The 26,363-nt window shown below is 34.1% G+C and overlaps 3 protein-coding genes across 3 annotated transcripts; all 3 read left to right on the forward strand.

Moving 5' to 3' along the window:
- The first annotated feature begins 8,412 nt into the window (after nucleotides 1–8,412).
- Nucleotides 8,413–8,823, forward strand: LOC148228776 (histone H3). Its single transcript, XM_088199244.1, has one exon. The coding sequence runs from the start codon at nucleotides 8,413–8,415 to the stop codon at nucleotides 8,821–8,823; it is 411 nt and encodes a 136-aa protein (XP_088055370.1).
- A 936-nt stretch (nucleotides 8,824–9,759) lies between these two features.
- On the forward strand, nucleotides 9,760–10,439 carry LOC148228777 (histone H1-III-like). Its single transcript, XM_088200736.1, has one exon. The coding sequence runs from the start codon at nucleotides 9,800–9,802 to the stop codon at nucleotides 10,409–10,411; it is 612 nt and encodes a 203-aa protein (XP_088056862.1). The 5' UTR covers nucleotides 9,760–9,799; the 3' UTR covers nucleotides 10,412–10,439.
- A 7,556-nt stretch (nucleotides 10,440–17,995) lies between these two features.
- On the forward strand, nucleotides 17,996–25,876 carry LOC148228778 (uncharacterized). The gene is made up of 3 exons (XM_088200193.1): nucleotides 17,996–18,153; nucleotides 22,012–24,351; nucleotides 25,654–25,876. Exons 1-3 carry the CDS (start codon nucleotides 18,087–18,089, stop codon nucleotides 25,692–25,694), a joined length of 2,448 nt encoding a protein of 815 aa, XP_088056319.1. The 5' UTR covers nucleotides 17,996–18,086; the 3' UTR covers nucleotides 25,695–25,876.
- The last annotated feature ends 487 nt before the right edge of the window (nucleotides 25,877–26,363 follow it).

Here is a 26,363-nt window from a genome sequence, read left to right on the forward strand (position 1 = left end):
CACGACCTAGACGTGATCCTGGTGAACGAGACCCACTTGAGGGCAGGCTACCGCGTCAACATCCCCGGCTACGTACTCCACCGAGACGACCGCACCGACAGGAAGGGAGGAGGCACAGCCGTCTACGTCAGGATAGGTCTCAAGCACCACAAGGAGCTGACTCCGGACTTGCTACATGCGGAGGCCACAATCGTGGTCCTCGAAATGGAGCACGGAGAAAAAATGAGGCTAGTATCCATCTACAACCCCCCAAACAGATTACTACTCACAAACGACCTTCTCCTTCTTTCAGACTCGTCGATCCCGACCGTCGTCGCCGGAGACTTCAACTCGAAGCACGTCCAATGGAACTCGCTCAAAACGAATCGCAACGGGCTCGTTCTGCGTGACTTCATTCAGCGCAGGCCGTACACGATAACCGTAGACGCGCCGGACACGCCCACGTTCTACAGCCACATCGTTCCGGGGGTCGCTGACGTTCTGGACATTGCCATGTTTCAAAACTTTCTCGGAACTTACATCATGACCAGCCTGTACGAGCTCTCGTCCGATCACAATCCCGTCCTGTTGACGATGGTCCTGTCGAACGCCCTACTGACGGCACGGCCGAGAATGCGCACCAACTGGGTCAAATTCAGGGAGACATTCGAGAACATCGTCACAGTCCCGGCGGGGATGCAAAGCGGAGAGGAACTGGATGCTGCGGTGGTCCGATTCACGGAAGAGATCATGGAGGCGGTCACGTCCAACTCTTCACCGATTGACCCCACAAAGGAACCGCCGGTACCGCTCCACATCAGGCAGCTGATCCGAGAAAGGAACCGTTCCAAAAGAAACTGGCAAAGATTCGGCAACCCCTCTGACAAACGAGAAAGAAACAGACTGGACCGCGAGGTGAAAGCCCAGCTAGCGGAGCTACGGAACGACAGGTGGACCAAGAAGATAGAGAGCCTCTCCACGGAGGACAACTCTATCTGGAAGTTAGCAAAGTCTCTCCGAACCGAACGCGCAGCGATTCCGCCTATCAAAAGGCCGGACGGCTCGACCGCCGTCTCGCCCGAAGAGAAGGCGGAGGCGTTCGCGGACGGGCTGAGGGACCAGTTCACGTCCACGGAAAACCATTGCGACCCGAACTTCAACGCTGAGCTGAAGGAGGAAACGCAGAACGCCCTACGAGCCAGCACAGACGAACGACTGGAGCCCACAAACGCGACTGAAGTCTGCGCCTACATCAGCCGCACGAAGATTGGAAAGGCCTCGGGGCCAGATCAGGTATCAGCGAGGGCGCTCAAGTCTCTCCCGGACAAAGGCATCCTCGCTCTCACCTACATAATCAACACAACACTAACACTGAAACACTTTCCACAGAAATGGAAGGAGGCGCAGGTGGTTCTCATCAGGAAGCCGAAAACGGGCGGCACGAAGACCTCCGACTACAGGCCGATCAGTCTCCTCTCGATCGCGGGGAAGATCTGCGAACGAGTCATCGAGTCCAGACTGCGTGACGCTGCGGATAAGAGGGATATCATCCCGGCTGTGCAGCACGGATTCCGTCCGAAACACTCGTCGGTCCATCAACTGATGAGGGTCGTGGAGAAGATCAACAAAGGATTCTCGTTGAAACTCTCCACGGGCGCAATCTTCCTAGACGTCGCAAAAGCTTTCGACAAAGTCTGGCACGCCGGACTGCTGCACAAGCTGCTGGAGGGCGGTATCCCTCTGCCGCTCTGTCAACTTCTGGACTCTTACTTGAAAAACAGATCTTTTCGAGTGAGAAACGAGGGGACGCTGTCGGGTTCCCGACCGATTGAAGCCGGAGTGCCGCAGGGCTCGATCTTGGGACCGCTTCTCTTCACCTGCTACATGGCCGACATCCCCATCCCGGAGGATCGCAGAGCCCAAATCGCGCTATACGCCGACGACACGGCACTCTCCTTCACGTCTGTCAACTTGAGGCTGGCCGTCGACAAACTGCAAGGCATATGTGAGATCCTCGAACGATGGTTCGCAAAGTGGAGGATTTCCATAAACCCCAAAAAGAGCGCAGCCGTAATGTTCACCAGGAGGCCTAAAAAGAAAACCGGTAGATTGAAACCCGTCACCATGTTCGGAGAGGACATCCCGTGGGTCAGCGAGACTCGATACCTCGGGGTCATCCTAGACAGTAGTCTGACGTGGAAACCCCACGTCGAGCACGTCAGAACAAAAGCACTCGGAGGGCTTGCGGCCGTCCGCCCGATTACGGGCAGACGCAGTAAGCTCAACGTGAAAAACAAAGTCCTCCTATATAAAATGATGATAAGACCGGTCATGACATACGCGGCGCCTGTTTGGGGCTATGCACGTGCAAAATTAATCGAAAGGCTTCAAGTTGTCCAGAACAGGATGCTGCGGGAGGCCACAGACGCTCCGTGGTTCGTCAGGAACGTTGATATCCGCAAGGATACCAACACCAGGCTAATCATGGAGTTCATGAAGGAACTCTCCACAAGGTTCCATAAGACCCTGCCGACGATCCCGAACGACACGATCAGGAACCTGAGCAGCAGAGACGACCCATACGGACACCCCCAGCCGAGAGACATCCTCAGATACAAGCCGCCTTAAAGCAGCGCACACTCCATTATCACACCATTATTCTTTTAATTATACACACACTTATGTAAATTGACATGAAGGCTGAAAGGCCGGATTAATTCTACTTTCATTTTCAGACACAAATACATTCGACTGTGAACGACGCGCTATACGCAGAACACACACCACCAATACTTTGACTTTGACTTTACACCGATAGGAGAACGTTACTAATACTAAATCAGGGCTGTTTTACGGGTAGGGTGACCATAGTTGGAAATTTAATTAAAAATTATAATATGTTATATTTTTATTATAAATTATTGTCATGTTGTGTAATTTTATAATCAATAAAACAATTCCAGTAATATTCTATTGGTATTTTAAAAAATATTATATTAACAGCTTAACGACCGAGGACTCACCCACGAGTCCTGAGAGAACCTCTGTAGCGGCCGAGGACTCGCCCATGCGTCCTGCGTTATGCGTATTCTATTATTAAAAATACACTATGATACAATACAGCTTACCCCCTATATTATAATGCGAGATGGTAGTATACTATTTCTACATAATATAAAATAAATTATATTTTACTTTAATTTTTCGTAAAAAGAGTCGTTTTATCCCACTGCGTCGCACTGCAACGAGTCGTCGCCTATTTGGGGCATTTTAGTTTGTTATATTCTAATATTTTTTGGGTAGTGTGTTGTTTGGTAACGGTTCTCCAAGCCGCTCCCACTTACAGTGACCATATTTTTTGCATTGTGGAATATTATATTTTTATTTATTGTTGTTGTTAATAATAAGTGATAATTTATAGTAAAAGTTAGTTAATAATAATAAAAACAGTGAATTGCGTATTTACAAAAATAGTTAAATTATCATTAAAGGAATTTTTGAAATTTGACAACGTTGATTAGTGCACGATTTTTTTTTGAACACCACATTAGCTTAAAAATGTGATAATTAAATTAATAACATGTATGTTTAAATGTTTCTAAAATATTTTGTATAAACGATTTATAAAAAATATCCATTTATAATAAATAATAATTTGCACTCACTAAATTTTTCGGCGTCCATTTTCTGCGTACAATTGTCTCGAACACATTTATTTTCATAATTACACTGAGTGATACGTGTAAAAACATTCGTCATTATGAAGAAAATGAACTGGATGAGTGCAAATTTGTCACACGCGGTCTATGTTTACGTACACTTGAATTATAATTACTTTCGCACATATCACTATGTTCACAATCACTGGGGGCGTTGAACAACGCGTTTTCCAAATTTTCCAAAAAGGTTTAATTTCTTTCGTCCATTTTGCCGTGATTGAAAATAAAAAATTTAAATCACAAAAGATCACAGAGAGAAGAGCAATTTTCGCGATACGTTTCGACCGATAGTTTAGAGGAGACTGTATTACTTCGATTATAAAATGAATTTTTTTTTATCTGTGTGGAATTCCCGAATTTGGTAATTCCACAATAAAAAAAGTATCATATACCCCAGGGGTTCCCAACCCCGTGCCCGCGGGCGCCATGGCGCTCGCGGACCGATTTGTGTGCGCCCGCCACTATTCGACCACAATAGAATTTTTTTCCCAAACACTAATTAAAAATTTAAATTATTTTTAATTATTTGTTAAGCTTCTACTACACTCTCTCGAAGTTGTCCGAACCGAAGCTACAACTGAAATCGGCCGAGATCGCCGACTTTTTTCCGATTATAGCTCCTGTAAGTGGAAAAAAAGGAATCTTCGACGAGTCAGGTGGTGCCCGCCGCCCTACCGATATTGTAAAATGCGCTCTAGGATACAAAAAGGTTGGGAACCCCTGATATACCCTAATAGATGAATTCTTAAAAGGTATGCACGAGGTAAGCTGATAAGACGGGACAGGTAGTGGCGATTTACCCGTTTAGAATAACATTGATTGTAATTTATAGTAAATATTTAATATTATATTTGTAAACAAGTTTATTTTCGTTATATCACTTAATTATGCGGCCCACAGATTTAGAAACACTGGTTAAATGACGTAATTACAATATATTTATGCAAAAAATCATAAGGAAGCTACAAATTAAATTTCGATAAAATATATTATTTGGTTTACAAGTTATAGGGAATTTACTAAAAAAGGTAATTTTTTGCTCTTATTCCGCGAAATCTCCCGGCCACCAAGGAAAGTTCGGCAAAAAACACCGGGCGTTAAGCTGGTAAAAAATATAGTGCTTAGATGTGTTATAAGATTAAGAATAATAAATTAACAATAACATTAGATAAAATCGTAAACTATTTTTTTTAATAATAATTTCTTAAATAAAATATTATCATAATATTTTTGTGATACCTTGTAGTGTATGCGAATATTGTGGGCTGATCTAACTTGTGTTTCATGTAAATAACCAATACAAAATTAAGTAGAAAATATCTTTCCTAAGATTAGAGTAGTAACTTGTCAATAATGAACCTTTTAGAAATGGGTGTTGGTCTTCGCTCAAAGCATACAATATAATTAGAAAGAAACTGTTCTGAGAATTTATGTTTAGTTTTTAGTTTATATCACCTATATAATACCAAATTATTGTTATGGAAAGAATGAAAACGATGAATATAAAATATATTGAAAGCATACATGTTACTTTTAATTTATTTAAGTGCAATAAGCAAAATATTTTTAGTGAAGTGTACCGTAAATTCATTTCGTGAGTATGGGCATGGAAATGGTTAGACACGGTGGCCCTGAAATAACAAATCAAAATTTTTATTTTTAAATTTAAAAAGTGATAAAAAATCAGGTAATTAATACTAATCTATTGAAGAGTCTCACTTACTTTGTATTTGTAAGATGTTTGCCAATGATATAAATTTGTTTTCGAAACTATTATTTCAAACAAATTGGACCCACAGGCTTAGAAACACTGGTTAAATGACGTATTTGACAGGTATTTATGCGAAATTTGACTAGTTGACGTCTATAAAAATGTACATAAACAGCGGCCTTTAAGAAAATGAATGGCAAATTTCGAATGTGATCAAGAAATGAAAATTGTGCACACAAATTCAATGCGGGCTAAATTTCTTTCCTTTTGATTTGTGAATTGTTATGTTATGAACTAGTTTTGTTATGTTATGTATTAGTTTCGACTAGACAAAAATATTATAGAAATTATCAAAATGCAATGATTTTTTTAAAAATTATTGATGTAATTAAACAATTTTTGTACATTTTTAATAATAATCGGTGTGCTAAGGTTTTTGTGCATACAAATAAGTGCCTTTTTAAGCTGATGGTTATTATATACTTATTTATTGCAAATCTGACTACCATGACATGCCTTTAAACAAAAAATGTTTTATTCAACATTCCGTGAACAAGTTTCAAAATATATTGAATTTATTTATAGCGAAATTTCCATAAGATTTTACTATCCTGTTTACTTTTGAGACAGTGACAAAGCATACATGTACGTAAAAAATATTTGACGGTTTTCTCCTGATTTTAATTTTCTATTTGTCTTACTAAGATAAAAATTGATAGTACATATCAATTTTTACATTTAAAATAAATAGTTCCGTTTAGATTTTATCATTTCCTGGCCACCCTAACAGTATGTACATCTATAATATAATTTATTTAGCCCCCCTGGTAATGCAATGAATGCAACCCTACGGCAATATTCACGTTTACCAGGTGTTCACTGAGCAGATGGTGATATTTAAATAAACAATTTATTACATATTCAAATCATATGCAATATATTTTTATATAAATTAATTATTTATCTGTTTCATTTTAAATAGCGTTCCACTTGAAATTAAAAATTGGCAGGAATAGTTACAACTTCACTAATGGATAAATGTGGTGCAAAATATGTAGAAAAAATGTTTTAATCATTTTGTAGAAGTTAAATTATTTAATAGAACGGCAAATTGTAAATGTAATAAAACGACAAACCTGGGCGATGGTCTTTTGAGCGAAATTTTGGTCGAAAAGTATCACATTACAAAGGGGCGAACTAGAGAGTCACCTGAAACTGACTATGTTTGCATTTGAGAAACAAAAATAGTCAGTCAAGTTCTACGCTAAATGTCATTTGTTATTAATAACTGGCGAATTTATTTTATCCATTATTAAGACAGCTATTCAAGCGGTAATATAAAGGTTTCTCCATAGACGATTCTATATACCTAAATAGTATTGTAATATTATTTCGTAGCGTAACAGATTCTGCAAATGCCTCGTATGTGGCTCTTGACATTACATGACTTGACATTACTTGACATTGGTCACGTAGCGATTGAACCCCGTATGTGGCGCGTGGCATAAGAACGTTTTTAAGTCGATGACTTTGATGTGATACACACAATTATTTTATATGGTAAATGAAATGTGACCATTACTTGATCCGAAAAAAATAAATATTGTTTATGAAATTTCAATTCATCAAGCTTTGCATACGATATTTCCACAAGTTAACATAAATGGTTGCTTTTTCATCTGCTAAAAAATTGTAGTATGTACTATTTTTCCGTGATTTACTTGAACAACTTTTCATTACTATTTATCGAGCAGTAAAAATTGTAATAATATTTCAGGCCTTGGGTAACGACGAAAAGAGGTTAAGATAAGGTTTTTCATATTTGCAACTTCATTTTTTTTAATCAATAATTTAAACGAACTAGCTAGCTCTTGGTCACTCTCTGTCGCGAGGTACCACAGCTGGTTATACATACTTATTGTTTTTTTGGTTAACATATTAATTTCTTCGAATATCTTAATCATATTCTCACAGACTTGACGCCAGTAATGCACAACTTGCGGCCCGCAACTGTATATTCTACAATCTGTAAATTTTTCGAAATTGAGTATAATAAGCAAATTCTTCACCTAATTGCATTATCAATATGATATTTTACAATCAATAATTTCTCAAAAATAATGTTTAATCATACATAATATACTAAACTTAAAAACTTATTTATAAAAAAAAATAAGCTAAAATACTATTTTTCCTTGACTTTACTTTTACAACTTTTCATTATCATTTATCGAGCAATAAAAAGTGTTATATTGTTTCTGGCATTTGTGAAAACGACAGAAGGGGTTACTGAAAGATCTTTCATATTATGCAACTTATTTTTAGAGATTATATTTTAAATAATTATTTAAACAATCTATGTACCTAACTAACTGTCGGTCACTCACTGTCGTGAAATACCGCAGCTAATTATACTTAATTACGGTTTTTTTAATTCAAATACCAATTTCTTCATATATGTATCTTAGCCGACTATTTTGTTGAGGTCATATTCTCACAGACCTTACTTTACCAGTAATGCACAAATAGCGGCCCGCAATTGTATTTTCTACGACCCGCAAATGTTTCGAAAATAAATATAGTAAGTAAATCACTCATCTAATTGCAATATTAATACGACATATAACTGTATTTTTTATAATATAAATTATAATCTATATTATGTATAAAAAGCTAGATAGATTTCCATTTCTATAATTTGAAGTCAAAATAGTGCAGAAGGAGCCAATTTTGTTTTATGCTAATTTTTATTTATGTATATATAATAAGTTTTTTTTTTCAATTCTGTCGCCCAGTTGACCGTCGCCTATTTTGAAACGCTTGTTTGACCGTCGCCCAGTTGTCGCGTATATAATCGTTAATATTTGTTGGTTAACGCTTCCCCCACTCTCGTGCTTAAATGCGGGAAAATGGCGTCGTTTGAATTTATTATAAATAGGGTCGCTGAGCAGCTGGTGGTCATTCGAATCCCCGTCGCCACTCGCGCAGGAACTCGTCGCTAAAATGGCCCGTACCAAGCAGACCGCCCGTAAATCCACAGGAGGCAAAGCCCCGAGGAAGCAGCTGGCCACGAAGGCAGCTCGCAAATCGGCCCCTGCCACCGGAGGAGTGAAGAAGCCCCATCGTTACAGGCCGGGAACCGTAGCTCTCCGTGAGATTCGTCGTTACCAAAAGTCCACTGAGCTTTTGATCCGCAAGCTGCCTTTCCAACGCTTAGTCCGTGAGATTGCTCAGGACTTCAAAACCGACTTGCGTTTTCAGAGCTCCGCCGTCATGGCTCTCCAGGAAGCTAGCGAAGCTTATCTTGTTGGTCTCTTCGAAGATACCAACTTATGCGCCATTCATGCCAAGAGGGTCACCATCATGCCCAAGGATATCCAATTGGCGAGGAGAATCAGAGGAGAACGCGCTTAATTTGCCTGGACAAAATTGACAAAATGGCCCTTTTCAGGGCCACCATTTTTTTCATTGGCTTAGAAATTTGATTTACATGTTGATGATTTTTTTCAGATAAGAAATGAGGCTTATTTATAATAATTAATTTATATACAAAACGTTCGCCTTTCTAGTAAGAATTTTTGGGTCAGAAAATGAGATTGTAATGTTTGGTAATAGTTATTTAAAAAAAAAAAATATTGTAATGGATTTTAATTAGTTTTTACACATTGCAATATGCACGGATGAATATATTTTGCAATAATTATAAAAGTATTAATTTATTAGTAATTATTTTAATGGCACGCTATTCTTAATGGATTCTGATCAGACTAACAAGATTCCAATAATTAAAAATTACTTTTATAATTGAATTTTGCTTATTCCAATTAGATTTTTGAATTACATTTTTTTATGGAACGGAAGTGGAGAGGCAAAAGTTGTGAATTGCACTTTAATGCACAACCATTATTACCATTAGTGTCGGAAACATTTTTTTGACACATACTGAGCGATGTCAGCGAAGATTTTGTTCATTATATCGGTTTAAACACATTGTGTGATAATATTGTTATTTTTGATCGATCCTGAAATCGATCGGGAGTTTTTTAATTCATTTTTAAAGCTGACCGTATTTGAGTCGCTTTAGTGTTTTCAGACTTTGATCGTTGAATTGCTGATTATGTGCAAAGATATACGGTCGGAGTATTTTTGAGAAAGTATGTTTAATTATTATATTGGTTTTAGTAAGCTTTGCGGATCATCGAGATGGGTTTTTGTGGATATAATCAAGGAAAAGCGAAAGCCGGTAAGGAGAAAAGTGAACGATTTGTTGCATAAAGTGGAAGCGCGTTTGGAGCGTTTCGGCGAGCTACGTTCACTATCGAGTGACCAAAAATGGGACCGGTTTGCAGTATTGATCGTTGTCGTTTGCATTTTGCACTTCAAACCTCAAATGGCAGACGTAGCAGTTGAAGCAGCTCCGGAAGTGGCTCTGGCCGCGGCGACTCCGGCCAAGAAAGGCAGGGGGCCTGCGAAAAAGACCAAGCCCAAAGCTCCGGCTCATCCAAAGACATCAGAGATGGTGACCAGCGCCATCGAAGACCTCAAGGATAAGAGCGGTTCTTCCCTCCAGGCCATCAAGAAGTACATCGCGGCCAATTTCAAAGTCGACGCCGATCGGCTGGCGCCTTTCATCAAAAAGTATCTGAAGGGAGCCGTCGAGTCAGGCGCTCTCATCAGAACCAAAGGAAAAGGCGCGGCCGGCTCTTTCAAACTGGAGGACAAAGTCAGGACCGACACCAAGAGGACTAAGGCGTTATCCGAGAAGAAACACGCGGCGGAAAAGAAAGGCGTGAAAGCGGGTGGAATCAAGAAAAAGAAAGTTGCCAAGAAAGCAGCGCCAGCTCCGGATAAAAAGTCCGTTTCTCCCAAAAAGGCTCCCGTTAATGCTAAGAAAACTCCCACTAAAGCGAAGAAGACCACTAAGCCACCGACGAAGAAGCCCAAGGCGCCTAAAGCCAAGAAGGTCGGAGCCAAGCCAGGAAGAAAAGCAGGCAAAAAATAAACGAAGAAACAAGTAAGACCTCAAAAAATATTCATACACCAAAAAGCCCTTTTCAGGGCTACCAAATATATCTATTCGGTCCGATATTTCATCTTCATGCTTATTATGTACTTATATATTTATAAATTTTATCACTAGTTAGTACACAAAGTTATTATTTACTATATAGAAAGTTGCCAACATTAAAAATATAATATAGAGACATCTCTCGGCTCATCTTAACATTTGGTTTAAAACTTCACTAAATAATTATTTAATTGGTTCTATGCTTAGATATTAATTAATATTATTTATTACTGTATTATTGCAATATATACATATAATATCACAATTATAATATACGACACTCAAGTCACGAACATGTTGGCAAGTCACGACTTTTACAAACGATGTTCTTCGAAATGTTCAACTTCTCGGCTAGCATGATTTGAAAAATGTATTATTGGAACATCATACATAAATAAGGTCAACTTATAACTAAAAATTATTATACATTTGTTTATTTTAGAGTTTAAACGTAAAAAGTTACAGCAGGCCGGTCTGAGAATATTCAACATCCCAGGCGAACTTAAATTATTATACTATTAAAAAAACGGATTACATATACATACAATACAATACATATGTATCTCTCCTGTTAATAAATTTTAATACAATTTTGGGAATTTCGTAATGAAATTAAAATGTTTTAGAAATGAAAAAAAAGTCAGTAAAATAAATTGAAGATATAAACTAATTGCAGGATTTGGCCTTCATTATATATATATATGTACATATATCACAGCACATAAGTGATTTAAAACTTCAGGGTCCAAATAAAGTTATCGCCTTTATGTGGGACTACATAGAAGCATTTAAATTAAAACTTGGAATTTAGATAACTGAACTTGAAAATTGTAATTAAATTAATTTTCAAACATGCAAAAAATATTAGGAATAAATCAAAAAAATATCAGTTGCTATCAATCGGTTGATGGTTAGCACCGAGTTGAACAGATTTTTTATTTAATATTCCAATTCAATTTTGATATCAATTACACATAATAAATTATTTGATTTAGAAGTATGAAAAAAAATGTATTCTTTAATTTTGCAAATATGAAAAGAGAAAATTATGCATGTACAATTAGCTGATTAATATTATATATAGAAGATCATAAAATTTTATTACCCTTTCCAGTTTATAATCCGCGAGAGTTGACTATTATTAGAACTTAATAAAGATTCTGTTAATCCTTTAGTAGAAACACATTTTTGCTGTTAACAATATATTGGGACGGGTGAGCCATTTCACGGGTTTTTACGATATTCAAATTCATATATTAAAATTATCTCACTTTCAGGGAAATTTTTTCTATCTTACTTTGCTTTCATGACAAAATTTAATCTTGACTCAAGAGTCAAGATTAAAGACTTTAAAATTTGTATATTATGACTAAAATTAAATCGTTATTAGATACAACTTTATAAAAATTACTTTAGTTTAATCTGCAGTGTAACATAAGTTTGTGGTAATGAATTTATCTTGATAGAGACGACTTCTCTGTTAACAGTTGTCTTCATAGGCTCTATTTGTGTTAATATAATTTTTCTCGTTTAATCTTTTCATGTTTTTCAAATCAAAAATAATATTTTTCCACCTTCTTTAACCTTGAATGTTGATTTATCCTGAATAAGTGTAGCTTAAAACCATCATACAACATATTTTTAAATATTTTTTTAATTAATGAAATATTATAAACGCATCATTATGCGTTGCTTAACGACGTTACGGATGTAAATAGGATTAAGGTAAAAAAAAGCTGCAATTAAAAAGACGCCGATTTAATTGTTATTACTATTTATTTATCTTGAATAATTATTTTTATGCAAACTTATTTTTTCAATACTCACTGCGACAAATTGCTTCAGTAACTGCGGAATAGCGCCTTGTTTAACATAAATACTACAATGCATTGTCACTCTTTCCATAATTTTAACCCTATGGCTTCGTTTTTTTCAATTGTCCCAATTCTTAATTTTCATAAAATTAATCAATATTTATTCAATCTTGTACAGTAATGATCATTTAAACAATTCTAAAAAAAATATTTTCTTCACAGAAGGCAACTGAGAAACCACTACGCTGTGATTCATTTCTTATTAAACTTACTAAACAAACAAGTTAATATTTATAACCAGATAAATGATAAATATTGAGTTTATATCTCGTATAAGCTTGGCAAGGACTGAAAATAAGGTGACCAGGTTTTGATAATATCATTGGAGGACACTAAGTGACAAAAAACTTTGTTCGAGGAGTATAAATTGATGTGGGAGCTAAAAAAGTTCACTTAGAAAATTGCTGTTTGAGGAGGAGAAATAAATACAAAAGAAGGACAAAATGAGGACAATGAGGGAGTGACTTGGTAGCCAGTGAGACGCTTGTTGGAATCTAGTTAGAGTATTATTACATTTAGGGGGTTTGGCCCCAGGGTTAGTCGGCCAATAAGACTCTGGTGTGAATCTAGTAAGATCTTTTATTAATATATTTATATTATTTGCGAGACATTTCCTTCAACCGGCGGAGAAGCTGACGCAGGTGATGGTGATACCCGTGGATGATCCTCAGGGCTCTTGTGGCTACGTAAGGCGAGTGTCAGGAGGTAATTCTTCTTGAGGCTGGTTGTTCGGGAGTTCCTGGTGTGATCTTGCGCGTGTCTGCTGGTCTCTTCGGGTGGCTGCTGGTGGTGGATAAGCTGGCGGCGGGATGTGTGCGTCCATGGTTGTATGTTTCCGCAGGCAGCGGGCGTCTGCTGGTCTCTTCGAGTGTCCGCCAGAGTCAGTGAGTGGCTATTTGTTACTACCTTCTTTTCATCTGATTCCAGGTTGTAGTATCCAGGCTGCAAAGCTTGCTAACTAATCATACTCATGCAGCGTAAATAAGTAGACGGCTTTAGAAAGCGACATTCGCTTGATGGGCATTGTCTAAGGTCGTATTACATTGCAACGGGAATCTTGTGGATCCAGTGATTTATTATATCTATAACCGTTTCGCAACAAATAAATATTCTCACAATGACGGAGAATATTTATAGTAAGAACACTTGCGTTTAATTTTTTCTGGTCGTAACGAGAGATTTTGCGTGGTTCGTTACCTAATAATTTGAAGATTGCTACTATTTTATTTAAACCTAAAATATAAAATAGTAAAAAGGTTGAGGAAATGAGACCAATTAACATGTTGCATTGTATGAAAAATGTGTTGGAAGAAGTAGTAATCAAAGAATTAAAGGATTTTATAATTTCTCAAAACATTCTGTGTGAACAACAATCGGAGTTCAGAGTAAAACATTCCGCTGAGACTGCATTACAAGTAGTGATGAATGATTGATTTTTGGCCAAGGATACGAACACAATCATTGGAACAGTTTTCTTGTATTTCAAGAGAGCTTTGGAAACAATAGACAAAAGTATAATGTTAAAGAAATGAAAGATTATAGGTAATGTGAAATAGTTCTAAGATGGTTTAAAAATTATTTTAAAAAGAGAAAATAATCTCACGGTATACCACGAGGTCCAAATTAGGACCATTATTGATTATAATATAGAAAAATGCTAAATACACCTGTTTGCAGATGACATTTTAATTTATTGCATAGGTGATAACGTTAAAGAAGTTGTAGATAACTTAAATAAAGAATTAAGTATAAACAATTAGCTATATTAGCTAAATAAATTAAAAAAAAAATTTAATAACAATTGTTCATATATTAAAAAAAAATGTTACCATATATATTCATGACAAATTCTGAAATATGACGCAAGACAGATTAAAATTAAGTTACAGACTCCTTTGTATGGGTATGCCGATTTTTAAGAAAATGCTCGGGCTCAATCCGCCTGCATTATAATGAATTGGAATAAATGATTGATTTTCAGATAGGAAATTTTGAGTGGAGTTACTGCTTTAACTAAAGTAACAGGCAAAAAATATATATTATGAATTTTGATTTACGTTCTGAACCACCAACCTGTTTTCAAGTCATCTCTCCATCTCCTTATGCCATGCCGTTGGCATCATAATCGCGAGATCATAAATCGCGTCGAAGGAAACGTTAATTATAGCGTTCGTGCGATGAGAACGCATTGTTTCGGTTTTTACGTCTAGCCAAAGGGTCAAGAGTTACGGATCCTGAACGAGACCAGATTTGCGCGTCACTCTTCTCGGACTCGTGACGATTCCAGGTAAATTTGCATTGGCAATCGTCACACTTTTGACATTCGCTTTTTAGCCATTGTTTGGGCCTCGGAACGCCCCCGCGACACCTTCGAAAGGAAATTGGAACGAGGATGTAGACATTATACTAAGTATCTAAAATATAATTCATGTCTTTACAAAGTTTACGCAAATCGAGTTATTTTACGCTTACGTAAGCAATTCGTTGAAATGAGTAACGAAAAAAATATTTATAGTGTTTATAATGCGCTCGCATAAAATTACCTGACATAAACAACTATTAGATTGACTTTTATTTATTTAATTGCAGATATATTTATCGTTACACGCTCATGACAGTATAAAGAAGCGTTTTTCAGAGACATGACAAATATTTGGTTAGACGTGTATGTATTATTATGTACATGCCGTTTCTGAACATGTTCCACTATTACATATTTATCTAGCTTAAAAAAATGACTTCGCCCACGTTTTGTTCCCGGATATATCGCATCTTTCAAGGCGGAGTTAGCACATATAATATTTTGTATTAATAGTATTCAAATAATATTTTGGATGGTTGCTCGTGACACTGCGATATACAATTGACCACGATAGAAGCATTCATCTCAAGTTTATTATTATCCAGTGGTGTAGTGCAAAATAAAACTAAACAGTGCGGTATTTTATTTTTAACCTACCTCCCCACTTTTTTGTTATTTAAAAAATATATGTCCTCATATTGGTAATTCAATTGTTTATGAAAAAAATCAAATGCTATTTAATAAATATTCTTACTTGTTGATATTATGGTGTTTTAAACTTCATAAAATACTTCCATACTGCACCTTCTTCAACATCTTGGACTTTGCAATCGCGCGTCTGTGCTTCAACTGCTGGTCCATGTGTTCTTAACAATTTTTTTCCATCAAGTTTTGGGTTCCACATTGCAATCGGTGGACTATGAAGTGAAATAAATATAAGGTTATTAGTATGTTTAAAAAGTAAACTGGATCGAGTATCTGTTAAAATTTAATTCATACAACTAAATCCTCTTTCACACACTGCACAACTACATGATACAGTTTTTAAACATTTTATTAGTGAATTTTGTGGAATACACGTCCATTATTGTCTGAAAATTTTATTAGTTGATTCGATTTCCGCATTATTCAAAGTATCTATTATTTTTTCAATGGGTTGTTCTTAAGCTCTTTTTTTAAAAAAAAAATTGCACTCAAATGTGCATTTGATTTCATATGACCAATAATTTTTGTTCTCAATGATTTTATATGTAAAGCCCTCGAATTTCCATTATATTCTCTGTTCCTTTAAAATATACGTTCTTGTATTTTTAATATTGAAAGATTTTTTACTTTGCTACGCGATATACAACCAATTTTTCCATTTTCACTATTTATCCACGAATATTTTCCGCATATCTGCCGTACAAACAATCAGCCAGGATGATGGAGCTTTTGTAAATTTTGCTTAAAAGATCCATTTCCAGTTATTATTACTTATTAAATTGATGCAGATTACTTATTAATAACTCCCGACTCAAAAATTTTATTCGACTGGTTTATTTTTTTTAACCATTTGCTTTATTTAAGTAACTTATTTTTTCTATATTAAGTCAAACGAAATATTTTATTAGAAATCATTTCAATGCATCATGGTTTGTCCGCTTTTTGGTGTTTCACCATGACTTAAAAATATAATAGTTATCTTTACCGAATTTCCATATGATGATGGCGCGATTTTATATTTTTATTTTAGATATTGTTCAAACCGAATTTTGGTCAACAGGAGAGCGCAAAAACAATTATCACTTCTCAGAAGTCAAAAATTCACGCCAAAGGCAATAAAATCGTGTCGGCGCCGTCGCAGTGGGAACGCTCGGTATCGATCGTTCCGACTGCGACGGCGCCGTCACGATTTTATTGCTTTTGGCGTGGATTTTTGAATTCTGAGAAGCTATAATTGTTTTATTGGTCAAAAAATAATAACAGTTACACCAGTCTAACGAGAGGGAGACAAACTTCTGAAATTTGCATGACGCATTTTATTTCAAAAAATCCAAAAAGGTAATTATTCGCAAATATTTTGAAAATTATGTTTTTTGTATAAAATGCTATTTATTTAACAGATGTGTATTTGGACTGCGCTGAGTATTTTCCCCCCTTCCGGGAAATTGAAAAATCTGGTAAGAGTTATTGCACAAAATAATAATGTAAAAAGAAAAATTCATCATAGTCATCAATGATTCGAATAGTTTATAGATTTTTTATTTAATATTCGAATAGTTGAAAATTACGAATTATAGAGAGTCCTATTACAAATAATAATATACTGTCTGATTTTATCAAATACAACAGTATTATTTTTGCTGATGGATTTAATTCATAATGTGCAATACATACATTTAAAGCTAGATTAATAATTTTAAAAGATGATATGTATAAATCAGTTAATTCATACTAATTTTATGATACTAGTTCAACTATCGTGGTTTTTGTATACTATTAGCATTTATATTTTATTTTTCCATGAATACTTTAGAGTTCAGATCCTATATGAACGCAAATTTATCGGTAGTGTCAAAATTTATGATATTATATTGCTTCGGAGAATCCAAAGAGATTTAACGTGGATTAACGAAGGCTAATTATTAAATACATAAATCTATCATTCTACGTTTCCCAATTTATGATTTGATTTTTTATAATCATTATATTTTCCGCTATGTTTTATTTTGAAGTGAAATTCGTAATTATGTTTATGACAGCAACTATTATAATCATCTCAATTATTTGTATACTTTACTAGCTTTAAAAAAAATACCATTTATACAATTAGCTTTAAAATACATACTAAATGAATTTCAATAAAAATTAAAATAATTCTCCCTGCGTGGCTTAGTATTTCCTTAAAATAAAAACTCTTTATTAGAAAAATCGCGAATTTTATTACTGTACATCTATATATTTCTATAGCTCTATTTATTACATTAAAATATCATTTATAGGACTTTAAGAACTGAGTTAGTAAAATAAGTTTTATAAAGTAAGGTTGCATTTAGTGCAATAACGGACATAAAGTTTAACATAAGTGTAAAAAAAAAACAAATCCAGTACTCAGTAACTGACCTTTCACTGAAATACAATGGTGTCATATTTACAATGAATCCACAACTTTATAGTTTGCAGGCGGTAGGTAAAACCCGATGCAGGTTGAGATTCACAAAGAAAAAAAAAGTTAAACGTTGTACATTCGAACGCACAGTATGAGGCATTGACTATCTCATATTATCATCTGATGAAGAGTTTCAATTATTTTATTCTAATTAAGCTTGGGTCGTATTTTCCGTTATCCGTCGGGGTCTTCCATCGGAGAAGCGGACCTTGAAAACACACAACAACTATAAAATACGACCTCAGGTTCAATCCAAGAATCATTATTGCGAATCGAGTCAACATGGAAGGACCTGTGCTTTTTGTCTTTCTATTGACAATAGCTGCCTGCGCACCCCACGGACACATATGTGAGTTTAACAACAAAATCATTTTAATACAATAAACTATTTTCATAAATATTTATATGCGATTTATTTAAAGTGACACCTACACTGAATCTTTACAATGCATGACCTAAAAAACAAACTATTATGCTTTAGCTAATCTTGTCATTAAATAAAATAATTCTGGTTACTTATATTAAAAATAGACATTCTAAACAATTGATTAATCATATCTTAAATTTGTTCTTAATATTTTTTGCAAATGATTACATTTTTTATATGAAAAATGTTTTTGATCTTAGTTTGTTCGTAGTTTGTGAAGGGATATATTAATAATAATTACTCAATAGTTATTTACAATATATTATTATTAATAATAACACTTATAAGATAGTTTGATTTGTATGTAAAATAATAGTAGTAACTCCGATTTTGCTTTGATAAAATATTGATTATATTAATTATTGCTTTTATAATATATTTCTAACATATTGTCAGTTTATGTTAAATAGTGTGAAATCTATTTTTTAGTTGTTTTAATAGTAAAGCAATATACGATTTTTAAATACGATAAAAATAATAGTAGAGCAATATACGATTTTTAAGCCTTGCTATACATTTACATATATTTTTATTTTTTTAATGAAAAATATTTGGCTCTTATATAATTTTTGGTTTTATTTTTCTATTATTAATTATATAGCTTATGTGTTATTAAACTAACAGGTTTAATTACGACAAGATTAGTCACTTTAAATCGAAACCGGTTAATTCGTGAAATTACTAAATAAGTGCTTTCTCAAAAGTTTTCCTATTTTATTATATATAAAATAACAATTTCATATTCTTAAAGTTTTCCTGTTTAATTATAATATTTTTTAAATTGCATTCTAACATATAACTTACTTATAAAAATAGCGCAAAACACTTTTAATAAGCTTGAAATTAAGTTAACAAAAACTCTCTAATTAACTCTAAAAAATCACTCTAAGAAAAGCAAACAAATATATTTAAATACAGTCATATTCTAAGAATAGTAATGAATCACTTTGTATTAAACGAAAACTATAATAAAAAAAATACTAGCGTTCTCACAATCAAAAACCCCGGATTCCGGATCTGTTGTCGATTAATTCGTTATATCGTAGTTATTCGCCTAAATCTATTTTTAATTATATAATAAAGTATTACACAGGTATTATATATAAATAAAAATTGGCAATTAAATTTACAACAATTTATTTGTAAAAATAAATTAATTTGAACTAATTGAAAAGCATATTTTTTATTTTAATTTTATTTATTGCCGATTATTTTTTTTTAAAATTACACTCACAATAAACTATTATATATATTTAAAAAAATAAGAACTGAGCAATTCTACTTGAAAATATCATAATCTAGATCAGGGGTCTTTAACCTTTGTTGTAATCAACGTCGCAGTAACTTAATTTAGTGCAACTGCAAAATAATTTTTGGATCGGGGAAGCTTAAAAATAGTTACTTAAATCTATCTTTTTATTGTCAAACATACATGGTTGTTACAGAGCAATGTTTAGATTTATGGAGGAAAATCAAAATTTGTAACACTGGAGAAAAACACCCATCGCCCATTAGGGAATCTTGAATCGCCCATTAGTTACAAACCAGGTTGTTGACCACTGATCTAGATCCGAAAATTTACATTAAAATAAATCCAATATGTAATATGTATCATTGTTTAACATAATCAATGATAAAAAATATTTTTTGAGTAATTTGTCATAGCAAAAAAATATTTAATAAAACAGTTTGTAGAAATTTATTTCAATAAAATCGACGATATCTGGAAAAAACATGACTTTTAAAACAAGTAGTATTTAATCTAATGTCACACTAAGTGATAAATCAAAGCTCAATTATACGTATAAAATTAGTTATCTTTGTGGAAAACATATTATTCGGACAAGGGAGTTTACCCAGATCTTTTTTACTTTATAATGACTTTTATAGCTTAAATGAAAAATATTGAATTAGACTCGTAACAACCAAATATTTCCGCTACTATTTTTGCTGCTTATTTAAAACTAATAATATGTAAAAAAAATATATATTGTAGATCTATATATATATATAAAAACTAGCACGCGATTATTTAATTAATATCTGTTCTGATAAAAAATTAGACTATTTTTTTTATTTATTCTAAATCTTAATATTTAAAAAATAATACATAAAATATTTATTTTTATTTTTTTCAAATAAGTACAAATAATGCAAAAAACACTCATTCAATAAAATATATTATATATTCTGAGCATTTTTGCAGTTACAAAAATAATTTGTTTTAACTTTAAAATCCTATAATCTAGAGCCGAAAATTACATTAAAATAATCTAACATAAAAATCAAGTTGACACTAAAAAGTCTAATTCTACATATTTGTAGTAAACATATTATTTTAATATTTTTCCTTAATAAGGTTAACTACCTTAAATCAGACGTGACCAATTGGAACTTATTTTTGCGGCTCGCGAACTTATTCATGTTTTTAAAATAAAATTTAAAAAAGGTCCCTTTGTACATTTTTGTTCGTTTATGGATGCTGATGAGAGCTAAAAAAATACCTCAGATAAAAATATCTAAGGTAACTTTTTTTAGCTTACACCCGAAATGTTTGTAAAAGAAAACATGGCCAGCGTGTTAAAAGAAGTTGGACAGTGTTGCCTTAGATAAAACAGTTTTTATTTCAAGAAAAGAATCAAAAAAAATATTTTTTTACTCAAAAACCCCTTACATTTAAATATATTTAATATATATTACGAATCTTTTTTTAACATAATAAACCATTAAAATATTTTTCCGTAAGTAATCAAAGCAAAAGATATCATAGTTTTAAAAAAGCCGAAAATTCCAAATAAAATTAAGAACATCTAAAAAACAAGTTCTTTCAATACAAAAATCTATAAAGTCTAATTTTACATATAATATAAATCCTTGTGAAAAACTTATTGTTAAAGGTAGTTATCCTAGATAAAACAGCTTTTATTTTATTTTACTTAACAACAACCAAATATATTCGAAACCAAGAAACTAATATGCGATTAGATTTTTAGAATCCAATTTCTGAATTCAGAACGGAGTAAATTTGTGTCAAGATTCGCTATGTAAAAAAATTGAGTATCCGTTGAAGCGATTTTTTAAAGCGCCTGCATAATACAAAACTTGTTTTAAGCCAACCGAATTACTGGTTATATATTTAAAAAAAACGGTTCCTTGCATCTTTTTTTCAACAAAATTATATGAATCATTTTTAAAAATTATTCATACTATGTATATTAATGAATATTATTTTTTATTTGTTGATTTTATTATAAATCATAACTGTAATCGCTTGATTTAACATTTATTGTCATTCCAATCGATAACGTGAATCATTATACTCACGATTTTCATAAGGTGTCATGTCACGAATGACCGCTATAACAATTATTCCTTTAATGTCACAAAGGGTCACAAAAATTACAACGTAAGATTCACATCTCGATTACAATTATTGCTCTTCAAGAGTTTCTTCATATAGATTTTTTACGATGTTTTCCGGTTACAACTCGACAGCATTGTTGCATATATTTAATTGATAATGATTATTGATTTTTTATATATTGACATAATATACAATAAATATATGCAATTCCCATAGGTTTATTTTATTAGTCCAATTACTTGCAAATAACTGTGTAAATTAATAAGAGATACAGGATTTACGGAATCCATCTAACGCCTCTTCTTCTTGTGGGAATTCCAACACATTTAAATGCTAATGATGTGTAAAAAATGTATTAAATCACGTCATTGTTTGATATGACAAGACAAGCTTCATGTTTGCTTCATTTTTTGCAGCTTCATCAATCAAGGGCGGATCATACAGCGGATCTTCAAGCTATGCTCAATCGAGTGCTTCCAGCTTTGCATCATCCGGAAGTTATAGCTTCAACGGCAATGGACAGTCAAATCAGGCACATCCTGTCAATTTAGGAACGGCTGGAGCTGGAGCTGGAGCTGGTTCTTTTGCTGGAGCAAATTCGGGAGCATCTGCTGCAGCGATGGGTGGATCATTTTCTTTGGGACTGCCAGGGTTTAGTATTGGTTTTGGCACCAATACTCCTTCTGGAACCGTAACAGGATCTAATATTCCACATAACGCTAATGCTGGAGCATCTGCTGTAGCTCAAAATGCTCCAAATAACAATTATGCAGGCGGAGCAACAGTTACAAATTTAAACAAAGAGAATCACAAAAATGGAGAACATTATGGTGTAGGAATAGCAGGATCGATTTCCAACATTGGCCTAACGCACGCTACTGTTTCTCCGTCTAGGCCTGTCGATAGTTACGGACAACCTGTAAAAGATGAATATTCAAACTATGGACAATCTCAAAGCGCAAATGGCATAAATACAGGCGCTACTTATGGACATGTTACTAAACAGCCGGAGAGCGGAACATACAACCATAACGCTGCACCCCAGACTAAGCCAGCAGTAATATCTGTAGAATACACTGGAGTTAATAATAACAATAATTATAACAAAGAAGCTGGTAGTGCCAGTTTGAGCGGAACTTATGCCAACACTGGAAGCACATATAATCATAATTTAGGAGCAGTAGAACATAAAAATCCGACGTTTTCTGTTAATGCGCCTCAAACTAAACCAGCAGTATTAACCGTCGAGTTCACTGGGAACAACAATCAATATAATAAGGAGCAGGGAAGTTCCAGTTTAAGCGGCACTTATGGAAACACTGGAAACGCATACAATCATAACTCAGGAGCAGTAGAACAAAAACATCCGACTTTTGCAGTTCATGTGCCTCAAACTAAACCAGCTCTAATATCTAGTAATACTCAAGCCGGCGCGAGTGGAACTTATGCCAACACTGGAAGTGCCTATAATTATAACTCTGGAGCAACAGAACAAAAAATTCCGACGTTTGCTGTTAATGTAGCTCAAACTAAACCAGCTGTAATACCAATGAATAATTATGGAACATACGGAAGCACTTATAATCATAACTCAGGAGCATTGGATCAAAATCATCAAACTTTTGCTATGAACGTGCCTCAAACTAAACCAGCAGTAACTGTTCAGTTCAGCGGAAACAATAATCAATATAACAAGGAGCATGGAAGTGCTAGTTTGAGTGGTACTTATGGCACTGGAAGCACGAGCGGTTCATACAATCATAACTTAGGAACAGTAGGACAAAAACATCCTACGTTTTCTGTTAACGTGCCTCAGACTAAACCATCATTAGTATCCGTCCACACTGGTGGTTATCAAGGAACTCCTGTCACTGTAGCAGTAGATCACAAAAAGCCTCATCCTCAAAAATACTCTGGATCGTTCGGCGGTGCTCCCGGAGTCTTAACAGCGACTGGACCAGCTCCGAATTATCCTCACGGGATAGTCATTTCAAAACCAGCTCTTCACGCAGTTTCATTGACTGGATCAGAAAGCTACGCTACTCAAAATACGCAGTACAAGGATAAAGTTGGTTATACTGGATCTTTCGGAGGAGCTCCTGGAACATTGGTCGCTACAGGACCCGCGCCAAATTATCCATCAACGAACGATAAGCTGTACGTCAGTGCCAATAAAGATAATCAGCATCATAAATACACTGGCTCTTTCGGAGGAGCTCCTGGAATAATAATGGCAGCGGGTGCTCACAGCCAGGCTGGAAGTTTGAGCAACTCTGGAAGCTATCAAGGAGGTCAAACGGTCGTTTTACAAACCGGTCACAATGATAAAGGTTTCACACACGGCGGAGTTCAAGGAATCGCTTCTGCAAATCATCATCCTAGCGGCGTGGGCGATTTGCAGATAAACAGCGATAGAAATAGTTATGGTTCTGGAACCGGTTTGGCGGGTGGCCACGCCGGATCCATCTCGGGGGCTACGGCGTCAGCTGGATCAGGAAGTCATGCTCAGAATGGATTGGTAGCTCATTCCTTTTCTGGGTCATCGGCTACAGCCAGTGCGTCCGCTAGCGCTGGATCTGTGAATTATGGATATGGAGGAAATTGTGGAGGATGCCAAGGAGTCAAAGGGAACGCGGCTGGTGGATGGTCTGGAGCTGGAGCTGGAGCTGGAGCAGGAGCAGGAGCAGGAGCTGGTGGTCACACAGGAACATACGGCCTAACGAACGTCCATAATCTAGGCACCTACTCAGGATATGGTAAGAATTCGGTTTGATAACGAATAAGAGACCTAATATATGGTGTACTAATTTAGATATTTCAGATACATTACAGTTATTCCATTGATTGTTAGTGCCGATTCAATTACAGAACTTAATTTAAGTTTAAAATCGTGTTAAAAATTAAATTTATGTTGATATCACACTATATAGAACAGTGGATTTCAAACTTTTTTGCATGAAACCTGCTTTTTAGAACATTTTTTTTAACTTTCTTAATTCTCATTATTATATTATATATTATTATATATATAGAATAAAACCCATACTAATTTTTGAAGGATGATTTTTTTGTGAAAAAAATGTCTCAATATTGTACCGCAAAGCGAAAAATTTCACGATAAAAGTATATTTATTTATAGTAGCATAATATATTTATATACTGGTATCTAGCGAGTGAAAGTTTTTGAAATGTTTTACAGTTATTGAAATAGATGTCACTGGTCTACAAACTTTTTTCTTCATTTTTTTCGTATTCACATATAAATCAGACTACTGAAAATTAGATCCAGTTTTAAAATAATAAAATGATTAAAGAAACATAATTCATAATTATATATGTCTCTTCTCTATATCTATGTACATACTATGTCCAACAAGCTACTAATGCAAACGCCAAACAAATACCATGTTCACTTTCATAAAATAGAAACGTGGTAACGACCATTGGCGTTTGCAACGTAACTCTTTGAGTTATGCAAATATTTTGGTCATATTTACACTAGTCAATCGATAAGATAATGAGCCAAACAAAGGTATGTCGTATAATCGTGTTTGTATACATTTTGAAGGTAATCCGAAATGGGGGAGTGTGGCTTCAGACCTTTACGCCATCAAAAGTGGCATAGTTCACGGATTAGTTAATGGGATGACAGGTGGTATGTTAACAGGTGGGGCAGTGAAGCCAATTGGGCATCATCGAGGAAAACTAGGAGTTCGACACCAACATGGTAATTGATGAGAGACTGCTTCAGAAAATTTGGCACGAAAGCACTGGTTTTAAAATAATAATTGGATCTTCAGCACCAAAAATATACTATTGATCACACCTTTGTCACCAATAAATATATATTACATTTTATCAAGTAAAAAGCACTGATATAAAAAAATAAAAACATACTATTAAAAGAAGTATTTAAAAATATATGCAATTACCATATATTTAAGTAACTTGCACTGGTTTGATTATATAGTTAATTTAACGCATCAAAAATGGACTATCGATGTGTATAAAAAATGTGTTAAAATAATAAATTAATATTTTATCTTGTTATTTTTTAGGGTTGACTGGCAAAGGCTTGAAATTTCAGGTCCATGTATAAATCTGAAAATGACCAAGAAAACTCCAGAATAACTGAATATTGACGACAGTGTTTTATTCTGATGTGATACCTATTATTTAATTTAAATTTTATTACACTTTTATTTAATACGAAAAAATATGTGATACGACATATATTTATGTATGCATGTTTATACAATTGCAATAAATTATTTTTTATTATATTATTGTTTATTATAAATTATTTAAATGTGCATTATATAATAATTATATTAGTATTTGCCATAAAATATTTTTATGAACTGTTAACATCAATTATTCATGTTGTAATTATTATAATTATATATTATAATATAATTACTAAAGTCAATAAAAATAAATGTACAACATAAACATTTTGAAATAAATAAAATATTATCATTGTCAATCGAGAAGTATTTATAACTATTAATCAGTTCTAAGAAAATCCATATTAAAATAATGGTTTATTATGTTAAGTTTATTTTATATATAAATATACCCATCAGGAATTTACGACCTTGTTTTGTGTGTGCCATCTATTGTAATTGCTACATACTGTCAATGCCAATTAGCAAATCTTAAAGCAACTCATGCTATGGAATTTATTTTATTAGTAATAGACCTTTTTGTGAAAATATGAAAAAAAATCGAGAGTTATTTTGTAATTATTGTTCTTAAAACATTTGCA

The sequence above is a fragment of the Plectrocnemia conspersa genome, unplaced genomic scaffold (assembly GCF_051122295.1).
Source record: "Plectrocnemia conspersa isolate PC_06_02 unplaced genomic scaffold, ASM5112229v1 ptg000012l, whole genome shotgun sequence".
Taxonomy (NCBI): domain Eukaryota; kingdom Metazoa; phylum Arthropoda; class Insecta; order Trichoptera; family Polycentropodidae; genus Plectrocnemia; species Plectrocnemia conspersa.